Source organism: Opisthocomus hoazin, chromosome 3 (genome assembly GCF_030867145.1).
Source record: "Opisthocomus hoazin isolate bOpiHoa1 chromosome 3, bOpiHoa1.hap1, whole genome shotgun sequence".
NCBI lineage: Eukaryota > Metazoa > Chordata > Aves > Opisthocomiformes > Opisthocomidae > Opisthocomus > Opisthocomus hoazin.
In genome coordinates, this window is record NC_134416.1 from 50,063,129 (window position 1) to 50,080,943 (window position 17,815).

General features: G+C 41.1%; 1 protein-coding gene across 2 annotated transcripts in view; it reads left to right on the forward strand.

Moving 5' to 3' along the window:
- NOL4 (nucleolar protein 4) overlaps positions 1-17,815 on the forward strand; it is a 198,917-nt gene that overhangs the window by 47,808 nt on the left and 133,294 nt on the right. For both annotated transcript variants that reach the window (XM_075416225.1, XM_075416226.1), the window contains exons 4-5: positions 473-585; positions 4,339-4,471. In XM_075416225.1, coding sequence (XP_075272340.1) covers positions 473-585; positions 4,339-4,471 — 246 coding nt within the window. The remainder of the gene's footprint in view (positions 1-472; positions 586-4,338; positions 4,472-17,815) is intronic.

The window sequence follows — 17,815 nt, forward strand, 5'->3', positions numbered from 1 at the left end:
TATTCGTAATACCCATTTATATTTTCCTAGCTTAAGTGAAGGTTCTTAAAGTTTGGTAGACTGGAACAGTTCAATAAGTCACACCATCTCATTTACTTAAACTGCAAGGTAGTGAATCTTCTGCTTTTGCTTAAGGATGGAGTGTAATACCATATGCACCCTCAATAGCAAGATCATTTTATCTGGAGGAAATAATTTATTTTGCTATGGAAATGTTTATATGGGGGCTTAAACATAAGGAATGGATAGGATGTGTATGCTGTAATAATTTAGGATAGAGGAACTCATCACTTTTCAGGGTTTGAACTTGATGTTCATTTGTCTTCAGGAGACTTCCATCTGTAAAGCCCACAAGCAATTGAAAATGCCAAAGTTAGAACTAAATGACATAACTCTCTGACTTAGACTGCCGAGCAGGCTGAAGTAGCCTCCACAATTAACATATAATGCATAATAAATACTTTTATTGCAGATAATGGGAAACCTCCAACTTTGGTGACGAGTATGATTGATTACAACATGCCAATTACTATGGCCTATATGAAACACATGAAGCTGCAGCTATTAAATTCACAGCAAGACGAGGTAAAACCTTTTGTTTTTCTGTTCTCCTGTGTTCTTAGGTGTCTGTCTTTGCAGTACCCAGGAAACTGAACGGAAGATGAATCTTGATCCCATCTTTATAATTTCATTGCTAAAATAGTGAGTCTGAAACCAAACCAAGGCTGTGCACAAGTAGTCAGGTTGAGAGAAAATGTCATGACTTACCACCCTTCCATGGCTGGGGTTAATACACTATACTGCTTCAAATTACCTGAAGGTGTCCCTTTACTGTCCGGACCAGCGGAGAGGTTAGGGGGGGCAGCAAGTTCACCTGAGACTTAGTGCTGTGCTCAGCAATGGCTTGCATTGTCTACTTCTAGAAAGCAATAGCATCAGCAGCTGAAATGAATGCCATGGTCTTCTCAAGGTTAGCAGCCAGGATGCAACACGTTATAGTGAGATAGAGGTAAACTCTGGCAACATCAGTTGAAATTTTAAAGGCAAAAAGCCTGATAAATAAGAGTAGGGGTTGCTTTTGAAAAGGAACAAAAAGACAGGAAAGAAAGGAAGAGAAGTAGGCTGAGAATCAAGCTTCTTCAGAGGGAAATTGAGTTGAATTGCATTTACTTCTTATCAAAAATTATTTTTTCTGTTATTTATTCAAGCTTTCCAGATCTTAAGAAGTGCTTCATCAATTGGCTGGTGTCTACCAAATTATTTGTAATAAACTCGTTTTGCTAGTAATATGTTCATTTACCATTTGAGCTGCCAAATATTTAGAAGCCCGGCTATGTGCCAGCCAAAAAGCAGTCCTGCATGCTGTGTCCTTCTGCCTGACTACAAGTGTTTTGTTTAATAAAGAAACCCCCTCAAAAACAACCTCAGTAGCTGGATGATATCAAAGACCCTGACTGACTCCTGACTTCTGTGGAATCGTCCAGATTTGGTTTCATAATAAGTAGATATGAGCTATTGGTGGAGATTTTATGAATTATTCAACAACACATAGAATGGGGATTTCACCACTCTTTGAGAAATATCAGGATCCTTGTTTCTCTTTTGCCATTTTTTTAATTGTTGAGGGTGTAGGGAGAGATCCCCCACTCTGTGTTTTTCACACACAGATACAGACTGGTTGTCTTTCCCTCCTATTGAGTCTCCCCTCTGTGTGCTGCTACTTTTCAGGAATCTGGCAGCAGGGTTTCAAGCATCAGAAGAGGCTTTATCCCTGCAGTAGCCTTAGGAGTTAAAGGACTCTCTGGTTTTCCCAATTCTTCCCTTTGAGAATTACTCTTCCCACAACAGGGTCAAGCACTCGTGCTGGATCAGGGCCACCTGCCGCAGTGCTGTTACAGCCTGAATGTTTTGGTGTAGTCTTTCTGATCTGATGACTGAAATTGTTGCTAAACCAATTTTTCATCTAAATGGACCAGTAGCAACGATACGGTGGCAGCAGGAAGCAGCATTGCTTGGTATTGCCCTTCCCAGCTCGGTTTTGCAGCTCTAATGTTACTGCGTGTGAAATATTTGCAGCACTGGATTTAAGAAAAGTAATTTTTGATATGTTTTAGTAACAACGTGTTTTCCAGGGCAGGGTGGGCACAAGGGAAGTTCTCAAGCTAATCATTAAGTCTTTTCTCAAAGCAGGGTTTTGCTAAGAATTTCTTTCTTCTCTGGGCTGTACATTTGTTGCAGTGAGAACAAAATGACAGTGAAAATGTTGTAGTACAAAGCAGGAAGATTTCTGGTGCATACACTCAAACCATTTCATGCATTTAAAAACATGCTTGGCTTTGTAGGAAAGCTCTGTTTCCAAGGTTTCATCAGTCATATCTGTATTCTTGTGGAGGGGGTGGAATTGAGACAGGAGTAAACTTGGATCCCACAACTAGCTAGCACAGTGACTGGAAGCCTCCTAATTCTCTCATCCTCAATTCATCATTTTTAAGCTGAGGTCGTCGATGAAAGGGAAGAACAGGAGAACTCATCACTGTGTGGGAATTTACAGCTGTGCTGCGACTGGTACAAAGATGCCAGTGGCTCCCAGCTCCTCTTCCCATGCCTGCATGTCCACAGATCCAGATAAATGGTTACACAGTTCGGAGAAGGAGGTGGAGATGTTCTGCAGAGTGCCATAGGCAAACACAGGCATGTGGGGAGTCTGTGTTCTGATCTTGCTCTCTGAGAAAGCAGTGTGCGTTTTCCCAAAACCTCAGAACCAGCTTGGCGTGTGCGTTGGCCGCATCTGTCTGGGCCAGGAGGCTTAGTGGGCACCACGTCCCACGGTTCTGGTGCGAGGGCAGTGTTCGGGGGGTGCTCCCACCTGATGTGGGCAGGGTAGACAGGTGCCCCCTCCATTTCATTTCCTACAAAACTTTGAAAAGAAGGTAGGTTTCTTTTGTTACTTGTCATTGTCCTGGTGTGACGGTGCAGAACAGCGTCGCCTTGCCTGTTGTCCCACTCTCACTCCTGAATGGCATTTGCCAGTACTTCCTCCCTGTTCAACAAGAGTTGTGACTACAGGGAACTTCCCTTCGGAAAATGAGAGAAACACCCATGCGAGCTGGAAGCACCAGTGAGACTCATGGGAAGAATTGATTTAAGGGCCAACTGCTCAGAAGAATGAAAGCAGCTGTATTAGCATCGGTAGAAATCAGGTCACAACAAATACTCTGTAAATAATATTCTAAAGATTGCTGTTTTTCTAAGCCACTTCTGGTGAGCAACCCAGAAAAAATAGTCAGAATCCTCTTAGCTAAAGTTCTGTTGTTATTTAAAAAAAATAAAAAAAAAAATTGGAAAAGTATTTTAAGATAATCTTTAGGGGATACAAAGTTATCTGGCTTATTTTTCTGCATGTTCTTTAAATGGCTTTTCTTCATAACAGGAGTAATTATCTCAGAAAAGTTGTTTCTGAAAATAGAACACCATAGGTTTGTGTGTTGCTTCAGCAGCTTACAGAGCAAGATGTGTGGATGCTTAATTTTTAATCTACGAGTCCATGCATGAACTTTAGTGGGACAGAATAGAGTAGACATGTATGTGAACATTTACTGGACTAGGTCCAAAATTGTTCTGCTTTTGTAACTGGGAACAAAATATTTCATCACAACTTTTTCTTTTTGCCCTCTGCTATCATCCCTAGTAGAGACTCTGTAATTAAACTCGATTGATAAATCATATTAAAGATGTATGTATTAGAATAAATTTGAAGTGGTTCTCGTATGACTATATTACTTTGCTTTGCTATTGACTGTCATTTGAGCATGCTCGGAAGTTTCATGAGCTTTATCATTTTAATAGATGCTTCTTTAAACACAGTAGCAGTGTAAGGGTGACATCATGTCAAGGGAGTCTTATGAGGTCAAGTTGCCATTTGGAAGTCTTACTGTGAGTGGTTGTCATGGGGTTACCGACCTCACTTGGGAACGGTAGAGAATTCAGGCAGGGAATGTGTAGAGCTCTCCTCAACCAAATTTGGGTAACAAGGACTTGATATGGGGTCTCTAGTCACTAGCCCTCTTGCAAGATACTATGGAAGCAGTTATGAGTGTGGTAATGGAGTATCCTCATAGTTGAACAAATTGCATTTGTCAGATTATTGTATCACAAAAATGCTGTGTTTTCCTTGCTCTTCCTTATGTGCTCTGCTTGTTTGCTTATAAACACAAAGATTCAGCATGATTATGCTCCACACCAGGTGTGACTCAAAGGAACGGGAAGGAGTGAACAGCACGTATAATGTGAACAGCGTATGATGTTTTCTGACATGTCTCTGAAATTCTGAATTTGCAGGATGAAAGCTCTATAGAAAGTGATGAGTTTGATATGAGTGACTCGACTAGGATGTCAGCTGTGAACTCCGACCTCAGCTCAAATCTAGAAGAGAGAATGCAAAGTCCTCAGAACCTCCAGGGCCAGCAGGATGGTAAGGCTCTCGTTTCATATAGAAAATGCGGTATCGCCTTGTCGTTTTCCCATTCTGTGCCTTCACTTAGTACCTGTTGTGTCCTTTTCTTCATAGTGTGTTTCATTAGGTAATTTGAAATATAAGTTCCCTATGTCTCAGCATGAAAGAGGATGAAGTTGGGTTTTTTACAGGTTAATTTATTTGTTGCTTAGGCAACAGGTGAATGCTTAGACCACTGTATGTTAAGTGTTATTATTTTACTATCTTTATATATGTAGTGTGACCATACACAAGCATAAAAGGAAATGGAACTCAAACCTTTCTGAGGCAACCCAAAAGGCGGAGAAAGTTGTTTTTACTGGTTGAAATGAGGGAGAGGGGTATGACAGAAGCATCGTTGTTTGAGAGCTAGGAACTGGGATGTGATATGCAGAAGAGAGGGTGAAAAAGACAAGCTCCAATAGGGAAACAGAGGTAAAAGAAGAGAAAGCAAGATGAGCAGCTTTGTAAATCTCAATGTTAAGTATTTCTAGGTCAGTTACAACACAAGGCCAACTGGTTGGTGAAAGAAGTGGAAGCTTTACTTTGCATAGAAGATGAATAGATGTGTATTCTTTGATTTCAGCCCTTGTTACAGGATGAATTAGATGGACCTGGTTTGGAGTGAACTTTCACCTTGGCTGTGGAGCTCACACAGAGCCTGTCCACTACAGATTGCGACAGTGGTTCGTGGGTGGTACATGAATGCACAACATCCAAAGTACAGCCCTATTCTATCACTGTTAGAAACAGCATAATGGTATTCTGCATTTGTTACTCTGTATTTTTCTGATCATGTGTACCAATTCAGCACTGCTTCTTATATTTCTCCTATACACTAAATATGTGGAATTTGACAGTTAAGCTGGATTCTTTCCACTTTATGCATCATTGTCAATTGCTAGCTGGTAAGCTATTTGGGAGAGAATGGATGTGCTGCACAGTGGCTGATAGGATCTGGTAATGGGTAGGACCTTCTGCTGTCTTGCTCTCCAGACAAATAAAGGAGGAGGATGTCTGTGATAATTTTGTAGGCCAGAGTCTAACCACAGCTGCCTTTTGTCTGAGTGTCCTCAAGTGATCACAAAATTTGTGCAACTTCTGACTTAATTTCTGTCTACGCATGTACCTCTCTTCTGAGGAAAGGCTGAGAGATTTGGGGTGGTTCAGGCTGGAGAAGAGAAGGCTGCGGGGAGACCTGATAGCAGCCTGCCAGTACCTGAAGGGGGCCTATAGGAAAGATGGGGAAAATATTTTCAGCAGGGCTTGTTCCGATAGGACAAGGAGCAATGGCTTTAAACTAAGAGAGGGTAGATTTAGACTGGATATAAGGGAGAAATATTTCACCATGAGGGTGGTGAAACACTGGAACAGATTGCCCGGAGAGGTGGTGGAGCCCCCATCCCGGAAACATTCTATTCTGTTCTATGTTCACTCAAGGAGCAGTTCTGATGGCCAAGATGTAGGGAAAGCCAGGGACTTTCCTGTTGAAGTTTGACTTTTCAGGGCTAATATATTATCATAATACTGCAAAGTTAGAGTCTTCAGGGATACTTTGAAAGGTGCAATTTTTATGTATCTGGCTTTCAGTGCACAACTGTGCTTTAGAGGTTTTTGCTTACCTATGTACTCAATGTGTTTCATATATACAGAGTGTTTCTTAATAGTAATTGTGTGCATGTATATGTCTGAAATAAAAATTATAGCTCAGTACAGTAACCTGTGAAGAAATGCTCGTCATATATGTCTTAATAAGTGCCACAGCCAGATTCATGTGCCACATGTAATCATATTAGAACATAAGTGCGAATTATAAAGTGCTGGAAATCTGTCACTTGCTATTTAAAATGTACGGGAAGAAAATACATCATGGTCTCTGAACTGCAGGTAGTGTGATCTTACAGAACTGCTTTAAATCTCTGAGCTTTACTTCCCTTCATCCCAGGCAGTACTTGCTCACCTTCCGAAGGCAGTCCTGTTTTTTGCTTCGTCTCCTGGCTAAAGCATCTGCTGACAGAGAGATTGGAAATAGCAGCTCTTCCAGCTTCATGGTTTTCCTGTGCTAGCTGTTGTCAGGTAGCAAACCTGAGGGTGGCTAGTTATAGCAACATTGCTTTTTCAGATGTGGGAGAAGGGGCTGAAGGAGGAACTGAAAGTCAGCAGAGAAGGGGCAGGAAAGAAGAGTGATAGGGAGAGAGCAGAGAAAAAGAAGACTGGAAGAAAATAGTGAACACAGGGACAGAGGGATGAAAGTGGGAGTGAGCAGGAAGGAGGGAAGATAAAAGGGAACTTAAGTGAAATTAGTGATATAATCCCTTTTGCCATCACAGCCTTCATTGTAAAATTTTATGAATTTAATACTTAATTGTAACACATGCACACGCATACCACAAAAATATCACCTAAGCATGAATATGTGTGTGTAAAGTGATTCCTGCCCCCTTCCCTCAGACTATTTGATATGTCCACAAGAGTTTATGTCAACTACCACATTCGATCTACAGATAAAGACGTCTGGCATTTGGCTCATCTGAAGTGTATTTGCTCCATTCTGGCAGGTGAAAACTTTCTGCTGTGTAAGATGGCCTGTGCACACGGGTTGGGAATGGTGTCTGTGGTGAAATGGCACAGCCCAGTTCTGATGCTGCCCCAAGCATGCCCTCGTTGGGAGAGTCGTTTTACTAATGGGAATCATTAGGAAAACTTCTACCTAGGGTGGACTAGTGACAGCTCCAGTGTACCTAGAGGTAATGTGTTGCATCAGTGTGCTTATCTGGTTTTGCATATAAGGAGACGTGAGAATATTTTGGGGCATCTGTCAAGTTTTTCTATGGATTTGAACTGATTTGGTACTAGGATATAAACAGAGTCTGTGTACCCTAGAGGAATGTAATAGTGAGCTTGGTCATGTCACTGAGGGATGGATGGAAACGTCGCTTCCAGTTCAGTTTGTCAGAGCGTAGTGGAATGCTGACACTATGTTTGTAAAAGGAGTAAGATGCTATCATACCCTCTTCCCTTGGGGCTATACCTGCATCGTATTCAGACAGTCGTTTGGCTCTGGGACTCCATTGCAGAGCTTGCGCTAGAAAATCTCACCTGAGGTTTCTCAATGTCTTCGAGTCTAGTGCTTTGTGTTCTGTTTCTCACAGTTAAGTTGTTTGAACCTAAACAGAATAAAGGCAAAATATGAGAGCAATCCACAGTATCAGCTGAAAGCCATTGACTTCTTCACCCACAAATGGCATGGTAGGTAGGAAAAAATTCTGGGAAGGACGGCACAGAGAGGGGAAGTGTGAGCTTGCTTGCAGTAGGCGGGTGCTGGTACTGCACAAAAGTCCTGGGCTCTGCAGACGTACTGAGGCTTCCGAAGATTCCTTGTATAAAGCATATTAGGTTGAAAGTGAATAGGGAATGGAGGAAAAAATGGGAAGCGGGGAGAGTTGGTGAATTGTATCCGTAGCACTGAAGTTGCCACAGTGCTAGGAAGGACAGTTCCCACTTTAAATTAGCCTTTGCATGCTTTTAAATAACCTGGCCTTAAGTCACATCTGCTGGTGAATGGCTGAAAATAGCATCCTGAGCACCTGCAGGGCTGCTGCAACCGTGGGGGAGGAGTTGGAGAAGAGCTGCTGCTCTTCCCTGGGGAGTGAGAAGAGGGAAAAAGGGAAGCAGCTCTGATTTGCCATCGGTTCGTTCGCCAGCTGGGAATGGGGTAGGACTGTCATGTTACCAGTGCCTCTGAGCTGCTTTCCCTGGCAGCCAGCTGGATAATAAGGCTGCAAATTGTTGGTGTGTTCCTTTCCCTTTTGCACCCTCTCCCCTTGCTTGCCCCTGTTTTCTTGCTTCTGTGTACGTGCTACAGCTCCCTTGTCCTAAGCTGGTTCACAGGAGTGAGCCCTGCATACCACTCATCTGTGGTCAAAGCTCCAACTCGAGAGCTGTCTTTAATTCTCCTTTCTCCTAATAACGCTCTAGGGACTCTGATGTTGCTGGATCAAACCCTTTTGCCCTTGTCTCCGACCACACACAGCTGGCAAGGCTTGCAAACTGAGTTGGAAATAAAGGAGCTTGTCTTTTTTTTTAATTAGTGCTTCAACCTGTACAAAAAGGATTTTTGTAGTGAAAGCTGACCTCTAGATAGATTGGTCAGAGGGGCAACAAGAGCTTCAGCCCTGAGGGAAAATGGGGCTCTTGTTGCCCTTGCCTGTTAGCTGGAGCCCTGTGCAGAACAGCTGAGTGCTTGCTGTGGTGGTTCATTAGTTACCAAGGCATGAGAGAGGTGTAGGGGAATGCTTTGATTAGAGGCAGTAAAGAACATGTACAACTCTAGAGGTAACAGGAGTTAGGTGTGAATTTTACGTTGAATTTTTTTTGGTTTTCACTATGTGAGCTATCAAATAAAAATCAGGGATGAGACCATTTGACTGTAACTCAGTACAAGATGCAGAATTCGTTTCTTTTCAGTATTTCTCACTGTTCTGAGGTACACCAAAACCTGTCAATGCTTTGTCTGGATTTGGGTGAAGGGACTATGTTCTCTTCAATCTAGTTTTCAGAAAATTAGGGTTATGTGTTTATACAGATTTATATAGAACTCCCTCTCACAGGCACTGTATGGAGACTGTGCTTACAGCAGCTAGCTGTGACAAAATATGACACGATTCAAGTTTTGACAGGAGTTGTGCTATCATCTTACATGTGGAGATTACTAATAAGCTTTTCCTAGTTGCATTTTTTTCAATTCATAAAAAATTGAGCAATAACACTGCAATGCAATGGAGGATTATGCCTTCAAGTAGTTTGCAGTCATTTGGACGGTGGCAATTCTCTTTCCCTGGCGTGTTCTAGTTGGCAGGCTTTCTACTACATCGATGTAGGAGATGTGGTTGTTCACATTAACTATTGCCTTCACTCATTTGGTGTTTGTGGTATATACAAGTGTTGGAGTCAGTTATCTAAATACTTGTTTTCTCCACAGACAGTATGATCTTTACTGGGCAGCTTCACCTGAAACAAAGTAACATTAGATGATTAAGTTGTCAAAACTGTGTGCCTGTGCAAGGGTGCAGAGTTTGCTGTGCCCGTGCTTGCTGCTGGTTTGCTCTCTCTGAACTGAGTCTGAGCCAAGTGTTTAATCCAGCTTCCCCTTCTCAACCAGTTGTACTGTCGCACTTCTTTCTGCTTTTGTCTTTATTCCACTAAAACTTGGACTCCCTCTCTGAAAACATGGACTTTTCTTCTTTCACAAAGTCATTTAAGTGAGATATACGAGTTCAAATAGCAACTGCAGGCCAAAGTGAAGACAGGTTGGTGAAGGAGCATATTGGAGTAAATCCTCTCTGCTGTTGCCAGTGTTTTGGCCCTGCTCTTGGTGTGGAGTAAAGCGAGCGGTAACAAAGACAACAGGAGAGCAGACGATTCCCAGCACTAAACCCATGGTGACCTTTTTGCTGCTAATTAAGAATTTTCAGTGGTAATGTTATTTTATATTAATTTACAAAATTAATTTACATTAATAAGTATTGTGCCTTTAATTTCTGTGAAGCACTGAAAAGTTTTACAAATGTGCTTGTTTTGTATGAGGTCTAAGTCCACTTGACTTCAGTAAAGGCCCATCAAAGATTAGCTGAAATGTTTGCAGAGTTTGGGTGTGTTTTAATTAAAAGCTTGACTTCTTTAGGCTTCAAAACAAAGCACCTGACATTTCTGTTGTGTATGGGATGGAGTGAAATAACCACGTGAAGTCATAAAGCTTCAATAACAATATTAAAAATAAAAAGCAGCCTGCCAGTTTTCCTACATGCACATTTAGAAAGCTTTTTCATTTTCAGGATTTTCTGTTGGTTGACTGGTTTTATTTGCAATTTGTAGAGCCATCCTAGCACAGCTATAATGCTATAAAAGTTGCTTATTATGCTTACACATTCCACAAGATGTTAGACATGCAAAGTTAATAAGAATTCTACTTTAAAGAAAAAGGTAATTTTTGCTTAATAGTGAGGGTTTGGGCTGATTAGGAATGAAGGAGGTAGCACTGTTACCTTATAAGGAGTACAGAAAAATAATTGGTACTTTACTTGTTTGTTTTTTTTTTCTGGTGATATGGAAGACCATTTAAAATCTCATCTGAACTAGGGCCAGGAGAGCTGACTGAGTTTTGTAATACATTCAGACCTTCCAGTCTTGCTCGAGCCAGTGAAACTTGCAACATTTGGGACAATAATATCACTTCTTATGACTAAGGGTGAGACAATAAATAATTTTCTTCTGAAAGAGATCTAAGACCCCTGCCTGTCTCGTGGCAGTGAACAAGAAGAGAGGAGTACAGTAATATCCAGGCAGTGCTAGCAATACAGCACCTTATGCATAGTCTGTCGTGATCCTGCTCTGATTTCCCTGAAGAGGAAAGCCGCCTGCGTGAACAGGTTTTACTTTTCCCCTGTTCTGGGAGGTAGAGCAGAGGCACCAGGGGCTGAATGAGGGCAACAACTGAGTCCAAAGATGAGGGCTGAGACAAGCTGGCAAGGGAGAGTGAGGAAGGTCTCTGCTTCGGCTGCCCGCCAATCTGTTCTGAGGATGAGCAGAGCTCTCTGGTCTCTGCAGCTGTCATCTGCCACCTTTTGCAAGCCCTGGCTTCGTTACTGAGTCAAGCAAAAGACAGCACAGTCAAGTATGCGTGTTTCTGAGTAAGTCTGTGGACTGCACTGAGGTGTTATCTTACACGTGTCAGAATCACAAAGGTTTCTTTAGACAGGAGGTTAGTTATAATATACTGCTCTGTCTGAGAAAATTAGTATCGTCTTCAGGTAAGCAGAGTTAAAGTGGACCTAAGAACCTGGCATATAGTACTAGTATTATTTCGCTTCAGTGAAGCTACACCTGGGGTGATTTGGCCCATCAGATTTGCTTTGATGTAACATTATTTGCATAAACCAATAGATTTAAGAAAGAGGAAGAAAATGGTGAAACAAGAACAGAAAGCCAGAGAGCTGTGGAAATCTATTTTCAGTGGCATTTTAATGGCTTCTTTAGAGTTGATACCCTATCAGTGCAAAAGGCACTACGAGTGACACTGTAATGACACCTGAGCTGTGTTACGGTGTCAGCGATAACACATTTTACTGAGCCTGGGCGAGAACTTGAAATGTTGGTGCAGCTGCATTAGAAACTTTCAGTCCCTAACGTCATTAAGGAGAGCTGGGTGGACTTTTCAGCAAATTAAGTGTTTTAATGTACTGGCTGCTGACAAGGCAGCTGGTATGTGCATTGCCATCAGAATACTAGGCTGGTATATGAGGCACTTGTATTGTACAATAGATGAAAATCTTCCTTTGACTCTCTGTGCAACTCAAATTTGGTAAGAATTAAGCGTCAGTGTCTCTCCGTGGAGAGCACTCCTTCCTACCTCCAGGTTAATGGAAGGAACTTCCAGAACTTCACGAACTCAGTGGACCTGCCTCATCAGACAAGGGTCTCAAACCAGGACTTAGATGTGAGCACCCCTCTCACTGAAGTGTAGCAAATGGATTACTTTGACAACTGACTATTTCAGTATGTGGAGTTACTGTATTTTCATTTGTTAGTTGTGAGCATCTTGTGGGTTGGCTGTGCTGAGTATCTCCCCCTTGCTCCATTTTACTTCTGTGTGTCTTCTCTCATCTTTTAATAACTTGTGGGGGTTTTTTTGACGTCTTTGTTTGTATTTTATCTTATACTGTAATTTGCTTTAGAGACTACAATATTATTAAACATGAATTATGCATTGAGCAGAGTCTCTGCTAGAGCCTGACTGGTCTGTTGCAACCAGAGAACAATCCCGTTTCCCGCACCACCCTCCCAGCTGCACAACTGTCACTTTCTATTACGCTTGCCTTGAACAATTGAGTGTGGCTTGTAATGACAATAATTGCCTCAAAATTGTTTGTCATGTTTGCCTTGTTAGCAACAAACTACTAACTGTTGGTTACAATCAAGTTCTCAGCTATTACTCCATAATTACATCAGGGAATATTTGCAACCAATAATAGCTGAGAAATTAGAATTATCTTTTCACAAGTGATGCTAAAATGCTTGCAGACCATTCACTCTATTCACAGCCATTCTTTTCTTACATCAGCAATCTAGTGGCAAGTGAAGCCTACCCCTGGGTAGAAGGCTAGCTGCAAGCCTGTGTCCTTTTGCACCTTCAAAACAGGTCTGCGGGTTGCGTCAGTGTTGTACAGGTCCTCTGTCAAAAGATATTTCACTTTGACTATAATAATAACCAACTAAGCTATCTATTCCTTATGCAGGTACTGAAGGGAGCCAGTTTGCTTTTGATTTCAGTATGAAAGCCCTTGTGACTAAGCTGAGCAGGATTTCTGAAAGTGTTGGTTTAGGTTTGGTTGATTTTCTTTGTTCTTTTCCCTTACCTCAGCATCTCTCAGGCTTTTCCCTCCCATTTCTCTGTAACATCAAAGTTAAGGAGGGGCATTCTGGTTTAAGGATTTAGTTTTGCTGTCCAGTACAGACACTTTACCCAGTTTATCCTTTCGTATGTACCAGTTGCCTTTAGGGCCTGTGTGCACAGATTGCTTGATTTGATTTGATCTGCTTCCTTACAGTATAGGTAGAGTTTTTTTCATTACTACTGTTAAAATGCATGCTAGGCATTAACTCCTCTTTTTTTCCTGTTATGTTTAATATAGTATAATATAATAGAGCATTTTTATTTCAGTAAAAGGAATGTAAAACTTTAAAGTGTAAAGCCATGTGCTTTAAAGAAAATTAAATTTAGCTATTATTTCTTCACTGTGTTATGTTTTAACTGAGGAAGCTATTAATTTATTTTTTTCTGAACAGGAAATTCCTTGGAGAGATTACGCTGTCTTGTGAAAGATATTTTTTTAATGGAAATTTCTTTAAAGTGTTTCTTGTTTGATAAAATATTTGTAATGCTGATTGTATAAAATTAGTAGTCAATTTTTAATCAAATGCAAATGCTTTGAGTACAGAAAGAGAGCAGTACTTTTTCAGCACTATAGAGTTTTGTAATATTTAACATATAGGAAGTAGTTGTATATATTTTCCTGAGATCTGTGAAGCAGTGTTTTCAAGTAATTGATTTAATGTTGCCAAATAGTAACAGTATTTGTCATTCTGAGGCAGAGGGACATGTTATCTCTGGCACTTCTTAATAACAGGATGGAAGAAATCATATAATCATTCTGAAAGTTTCAGGATAGGCTGAACTCCAGTGGTGTCCTCCAAGTATTTGTGAGTGCTGATAGCCTGGTCATTGTGAGAAAGATAGAAGTGATGGTGTACGGGTTGACTGGAGACAGAAAGATACAAGGATGATTACATTTAGCATCAGCACAGATTTAAATACAGCCCGGCTCTTTTACAAGTTAATTTAGCACTGGGTGACTGGTTAACAGCTTGCTGGGAGACGTGTGAGGCTCAAGCAGTCTCTCCACTACTGCGTGCCAGGTGGACGCCTGGTCACTGAAGGAGCATGCTTCCAGACAGGCAGACAGACAGACAGACTTTAGTAGCTACTCAAACCCACTCTGGGAAAAGATGTGGAGGAGTGCACCCTATTTAGTTGCCTTTGTGGGCTGTACTGTGTGTGATGCTGAGAAACCAATCCAGAACCTCAGTTGTGACGGGTTGGCATCACCTTTAGAATAAATGCAGATAAATTTAACATAAAGGAAGAATCCAAATTTATATAATACACAATTTTCAGGCTTGGGTGCACAGAAATGAAGAGAAATTGATGCTGTAGGTCAGCTCCAAGAATCTTTTCTCCGTTTCCATCAGAAAACAACTCATTAGTGTGCTAGTCTTGCAGCTGGAATGTGGTTTTCCAGGAGAAATATTGCCCTGAGACCAGTCTCTACTGCAGAAGTTCCTCGTTATGGGGATAGTTACATCTTTGTATCTGAAGTCCTTCCTTAGTGCTTCGGTTTGATTTCAGAGTTTTTACAAGCCTGCTTTCTTGTGAAATGAATCAAGGAATCAGCTTAATGCATCTCTAAGAAAGCTAGTGACTGCTTCTACCAAACTTCTAGCAGTCCTGATGTTCCATGTGCTTTACTGGGTAGAGTTGTTCCCAAAGCAGAAGATAGAGTGATCCCAGTTAATAACCGTCCTAGATCTCTGCTATAAACAAACTGTTAAACTTGTGTAAAATGAATAATTACTTCTGATTTGAAGGTGGACTTCAAACCGTTGTGTTTAGCTTTTCATACTCTGAAACTTGGTTTTCATGTAAGCATAGACATTGGCAAGGAGATTCAAATGAGACCATAAACCAGAATAATGCAGGTGGTTCACTAGCAGCTTTTAAATAAGGCAACAGTAATAGGTACTTTGGGGCAGTAATTGACTAAAAAATTTGATTTTGTGCCTTGAGAAACACTGTGATAAAACCTTGGTATCAACAGACTAGTCTAAATTCTTAGGAGCGATATTGCTATTACTGGTTTGGTGGGAAAAGAAATTAGAAGATACAGACAGGGAATAAGTTTTATTTCTCTGCAAAAACAAACTAGAGAGATGACATTTCAGTAACACAAAGTTACTGTTCCAAGAAGAGCCAAAATATGAAGTGTACTAAAATTTTAATGACTTAATTGGGAAAGTCATGCAGCGAGTTTGTTATGTCACACTGTTGAAGTGTCTCAGGTGGTTATTCTGAGGGGAGCTGATGCTGCAGCCTGTCGAAGAGAGGGTGAAGAGACAGAACTGCAAGATGTGAGAACTCTTAATGTGAATTACCTGCAATGGGAGGAATAGGTGCTCTTTGAAAGGAGGTGGTACAAATAGTGAGAGCAGCCAGGTGGTCTAGAGAGGCGGAAAATAAATGGAAGCAAACAGTGCTGTCAAATTTCTGTTAAGAAGGACTCCCTGTATGTGTATAACGAATCTATAAATAATCTTTGAATAGTTTACAGGTCTGCATACATCTGTCTAAAAGCAATTGGTAACTTTTAAAAAATGTCCTTGAGTTAACTGTCCAAGGACCATATTTTTATCAAAAGTTTGAGGGAACTTTGACTTTTAGTGACTTGATTTTTAGAAATTGTATACAGCATGATCATGTCCAAAATATGTGGGTGCAGTTAAAATCTATACAAAAATCAATGATAAGAGTTTCTGCAAAAGCCAGTGGAGACAAGGTTTCATCCTTCATGTTTTCGTAATAGGTTCTTGGCAGTTGAACGGATCCTGAAGTAGTTAATGTGGGTGCTGAGATTGCTACTGGTTCTTTAAGTAAAACATCAGTGCAGTTTATGCAGAGATTATAAGCTTTAATTTAGTGAGTTAGACAAGCTCTGTCAGTGTTCCTTTGTCTCCCTTTGTATTTTCTGCTACATTTCTGCGATTCTGTACTGGTTACATGTTCTCTCTAGGAACTGTGCATCTTAGATTCCTGGAGCAGACTACAATCCCTGGTTATTCCTGTACATCTGTAGTCACAGACTTGCAGTTGCACATATTGTTATCTCTTCTGCAAATATGCCCTATTGTAATTAAAAGCATGGATGTTGTAAAGCCTGTTAGCAAGGACAACCATTTTTCTGTGCTGTGAATCAGCTACTCGGCAGCACACTTCCATTCACTCTCTGGGAAAAAAGGGCCTAAAATGATTGCTTGCTCAAGGAGATGGGGAAATGGCAGTGACAGCATTAAAAGGCATGTGGCACAGGTAGATTTCAAAGAGTAATGTGACAGCCTGACCAAGTTTTCCACAGTAATTTAAGAAGGAGGGTTCCGTGGTGATTCTTGAACTCAGTTCTCTCTGTTGGCATTGTAAAGTGTTGGTTTCAATAGAAGCTTACTTAAGTGCAGTTTTGCAAAGGAGAGGGTGGATGTGGTAAAACTGTTCTTTTTCTGAGAAAGAGTTCTTCACCACCTAGGAAACCACGTACACTCCTACCCTTCCAGCCTTTTACAGGCAGCTCTGACACTGCCATGACCATGCAGACGAACAGGTTCTTTCCAGAAGACCTTCTACCGCACAGAGTATTTACCTTGGAGGGTAGTGGCAGCCTGTTAGTCTTTTCTGTTTCTTGGCCCCCCTTCCAGTGTACTGCCTGATTTTGAGTGGTCCAGCTGGTAGTCTGTGGGGCAGTTCTGTTCAATCTATGGCTCTTTTTTTAGGATGCCTTTGATGTCTTCTAGGGCATCTGCTGTTTTTTTGTAGGTGCTTGGTATGAGCCCCTGTGAGTAGAAGAGGATGCTGCAATATGGCTTGAGGAAGGAAGACAACAGGGGTGTCCCAAATCAGGCACGTGGCCCACCAAACTCACATACTGTAATAGAACAATAGCCCATTGCTGCTTAGCTGAAGCAGGTTGTAGGACCTTATGTTACATATGATCTGCTAACTCCTGGGCACAGACTGGCTGGTAAGGCCCGAGCCTAACTGATCACCACGTACACGTGTATGATGGAGAGAGCAGATGTTAGCAGTACCAATATCCAGGCTTTTAATTTTTATACAGATAGAAGGGAAATAACTATTTGGTTTTTGAACTATTCCTGCCTTGCAGAATGAATTTCTCTGAATAATAATGAGTTTCGTTAAAGATATTGCTGCCTTGTGGATCAGGAAGAAATCTAGTTTCCCATGCTGTCCGACTACCTCTTGGGAATACTGCAATTAGCTACACTTTGAACCTGAATGAAAAAATGAGGAGAAAACCACTCTCCTGACTCCTCCATTATTCCAGCTTAGGGTGAAAACTGTCCCCCTTCAGCACCCTCCAAGGCAGGAAAATTTTACTTCTTTTGCTTTCCTATGTGAGTATGTGGTGGATGCCTTACCATTTGTTTCTCCCTGGCTGTACACACAGATGTGAACAGACATCAGTTCTGAGGAAAAATCCAGAGAGTAGAGGGTTAGGAAGGCTGCTTAGGGAGTAGCAGAGATTGAGCTTGCCAGCTTGCCAAGGTTATTTTTCCAGCAGCATTTATTAAAAATAAAGTTAGCATTGAGTTGTATATTGGCTCTGTTGTATATTTCATTAAACGTTATGGAACAAGCACAAAGCTAATTCAAGTCTACACAGAAGTATCTATTACTATGTATAGATTTTTTATTTGTGGGTTTTATAACCATATTTATAAATCTATTTTTAGCTTATCACACATATATCTCTTTCCATAATCATCTATTTCTAAGTAAGTAAAGTGAACTGCTTGCTGAAGAGGGGTAGAGCTTTATGGCATGGGAATCTGTTATTAAGCAGTTTATACATTTTCCTGTGCTCTAATTAGAGACCATCTCAGAGAGTTCAGAAATACCGTGGGCCTGAATATCTGAAGACG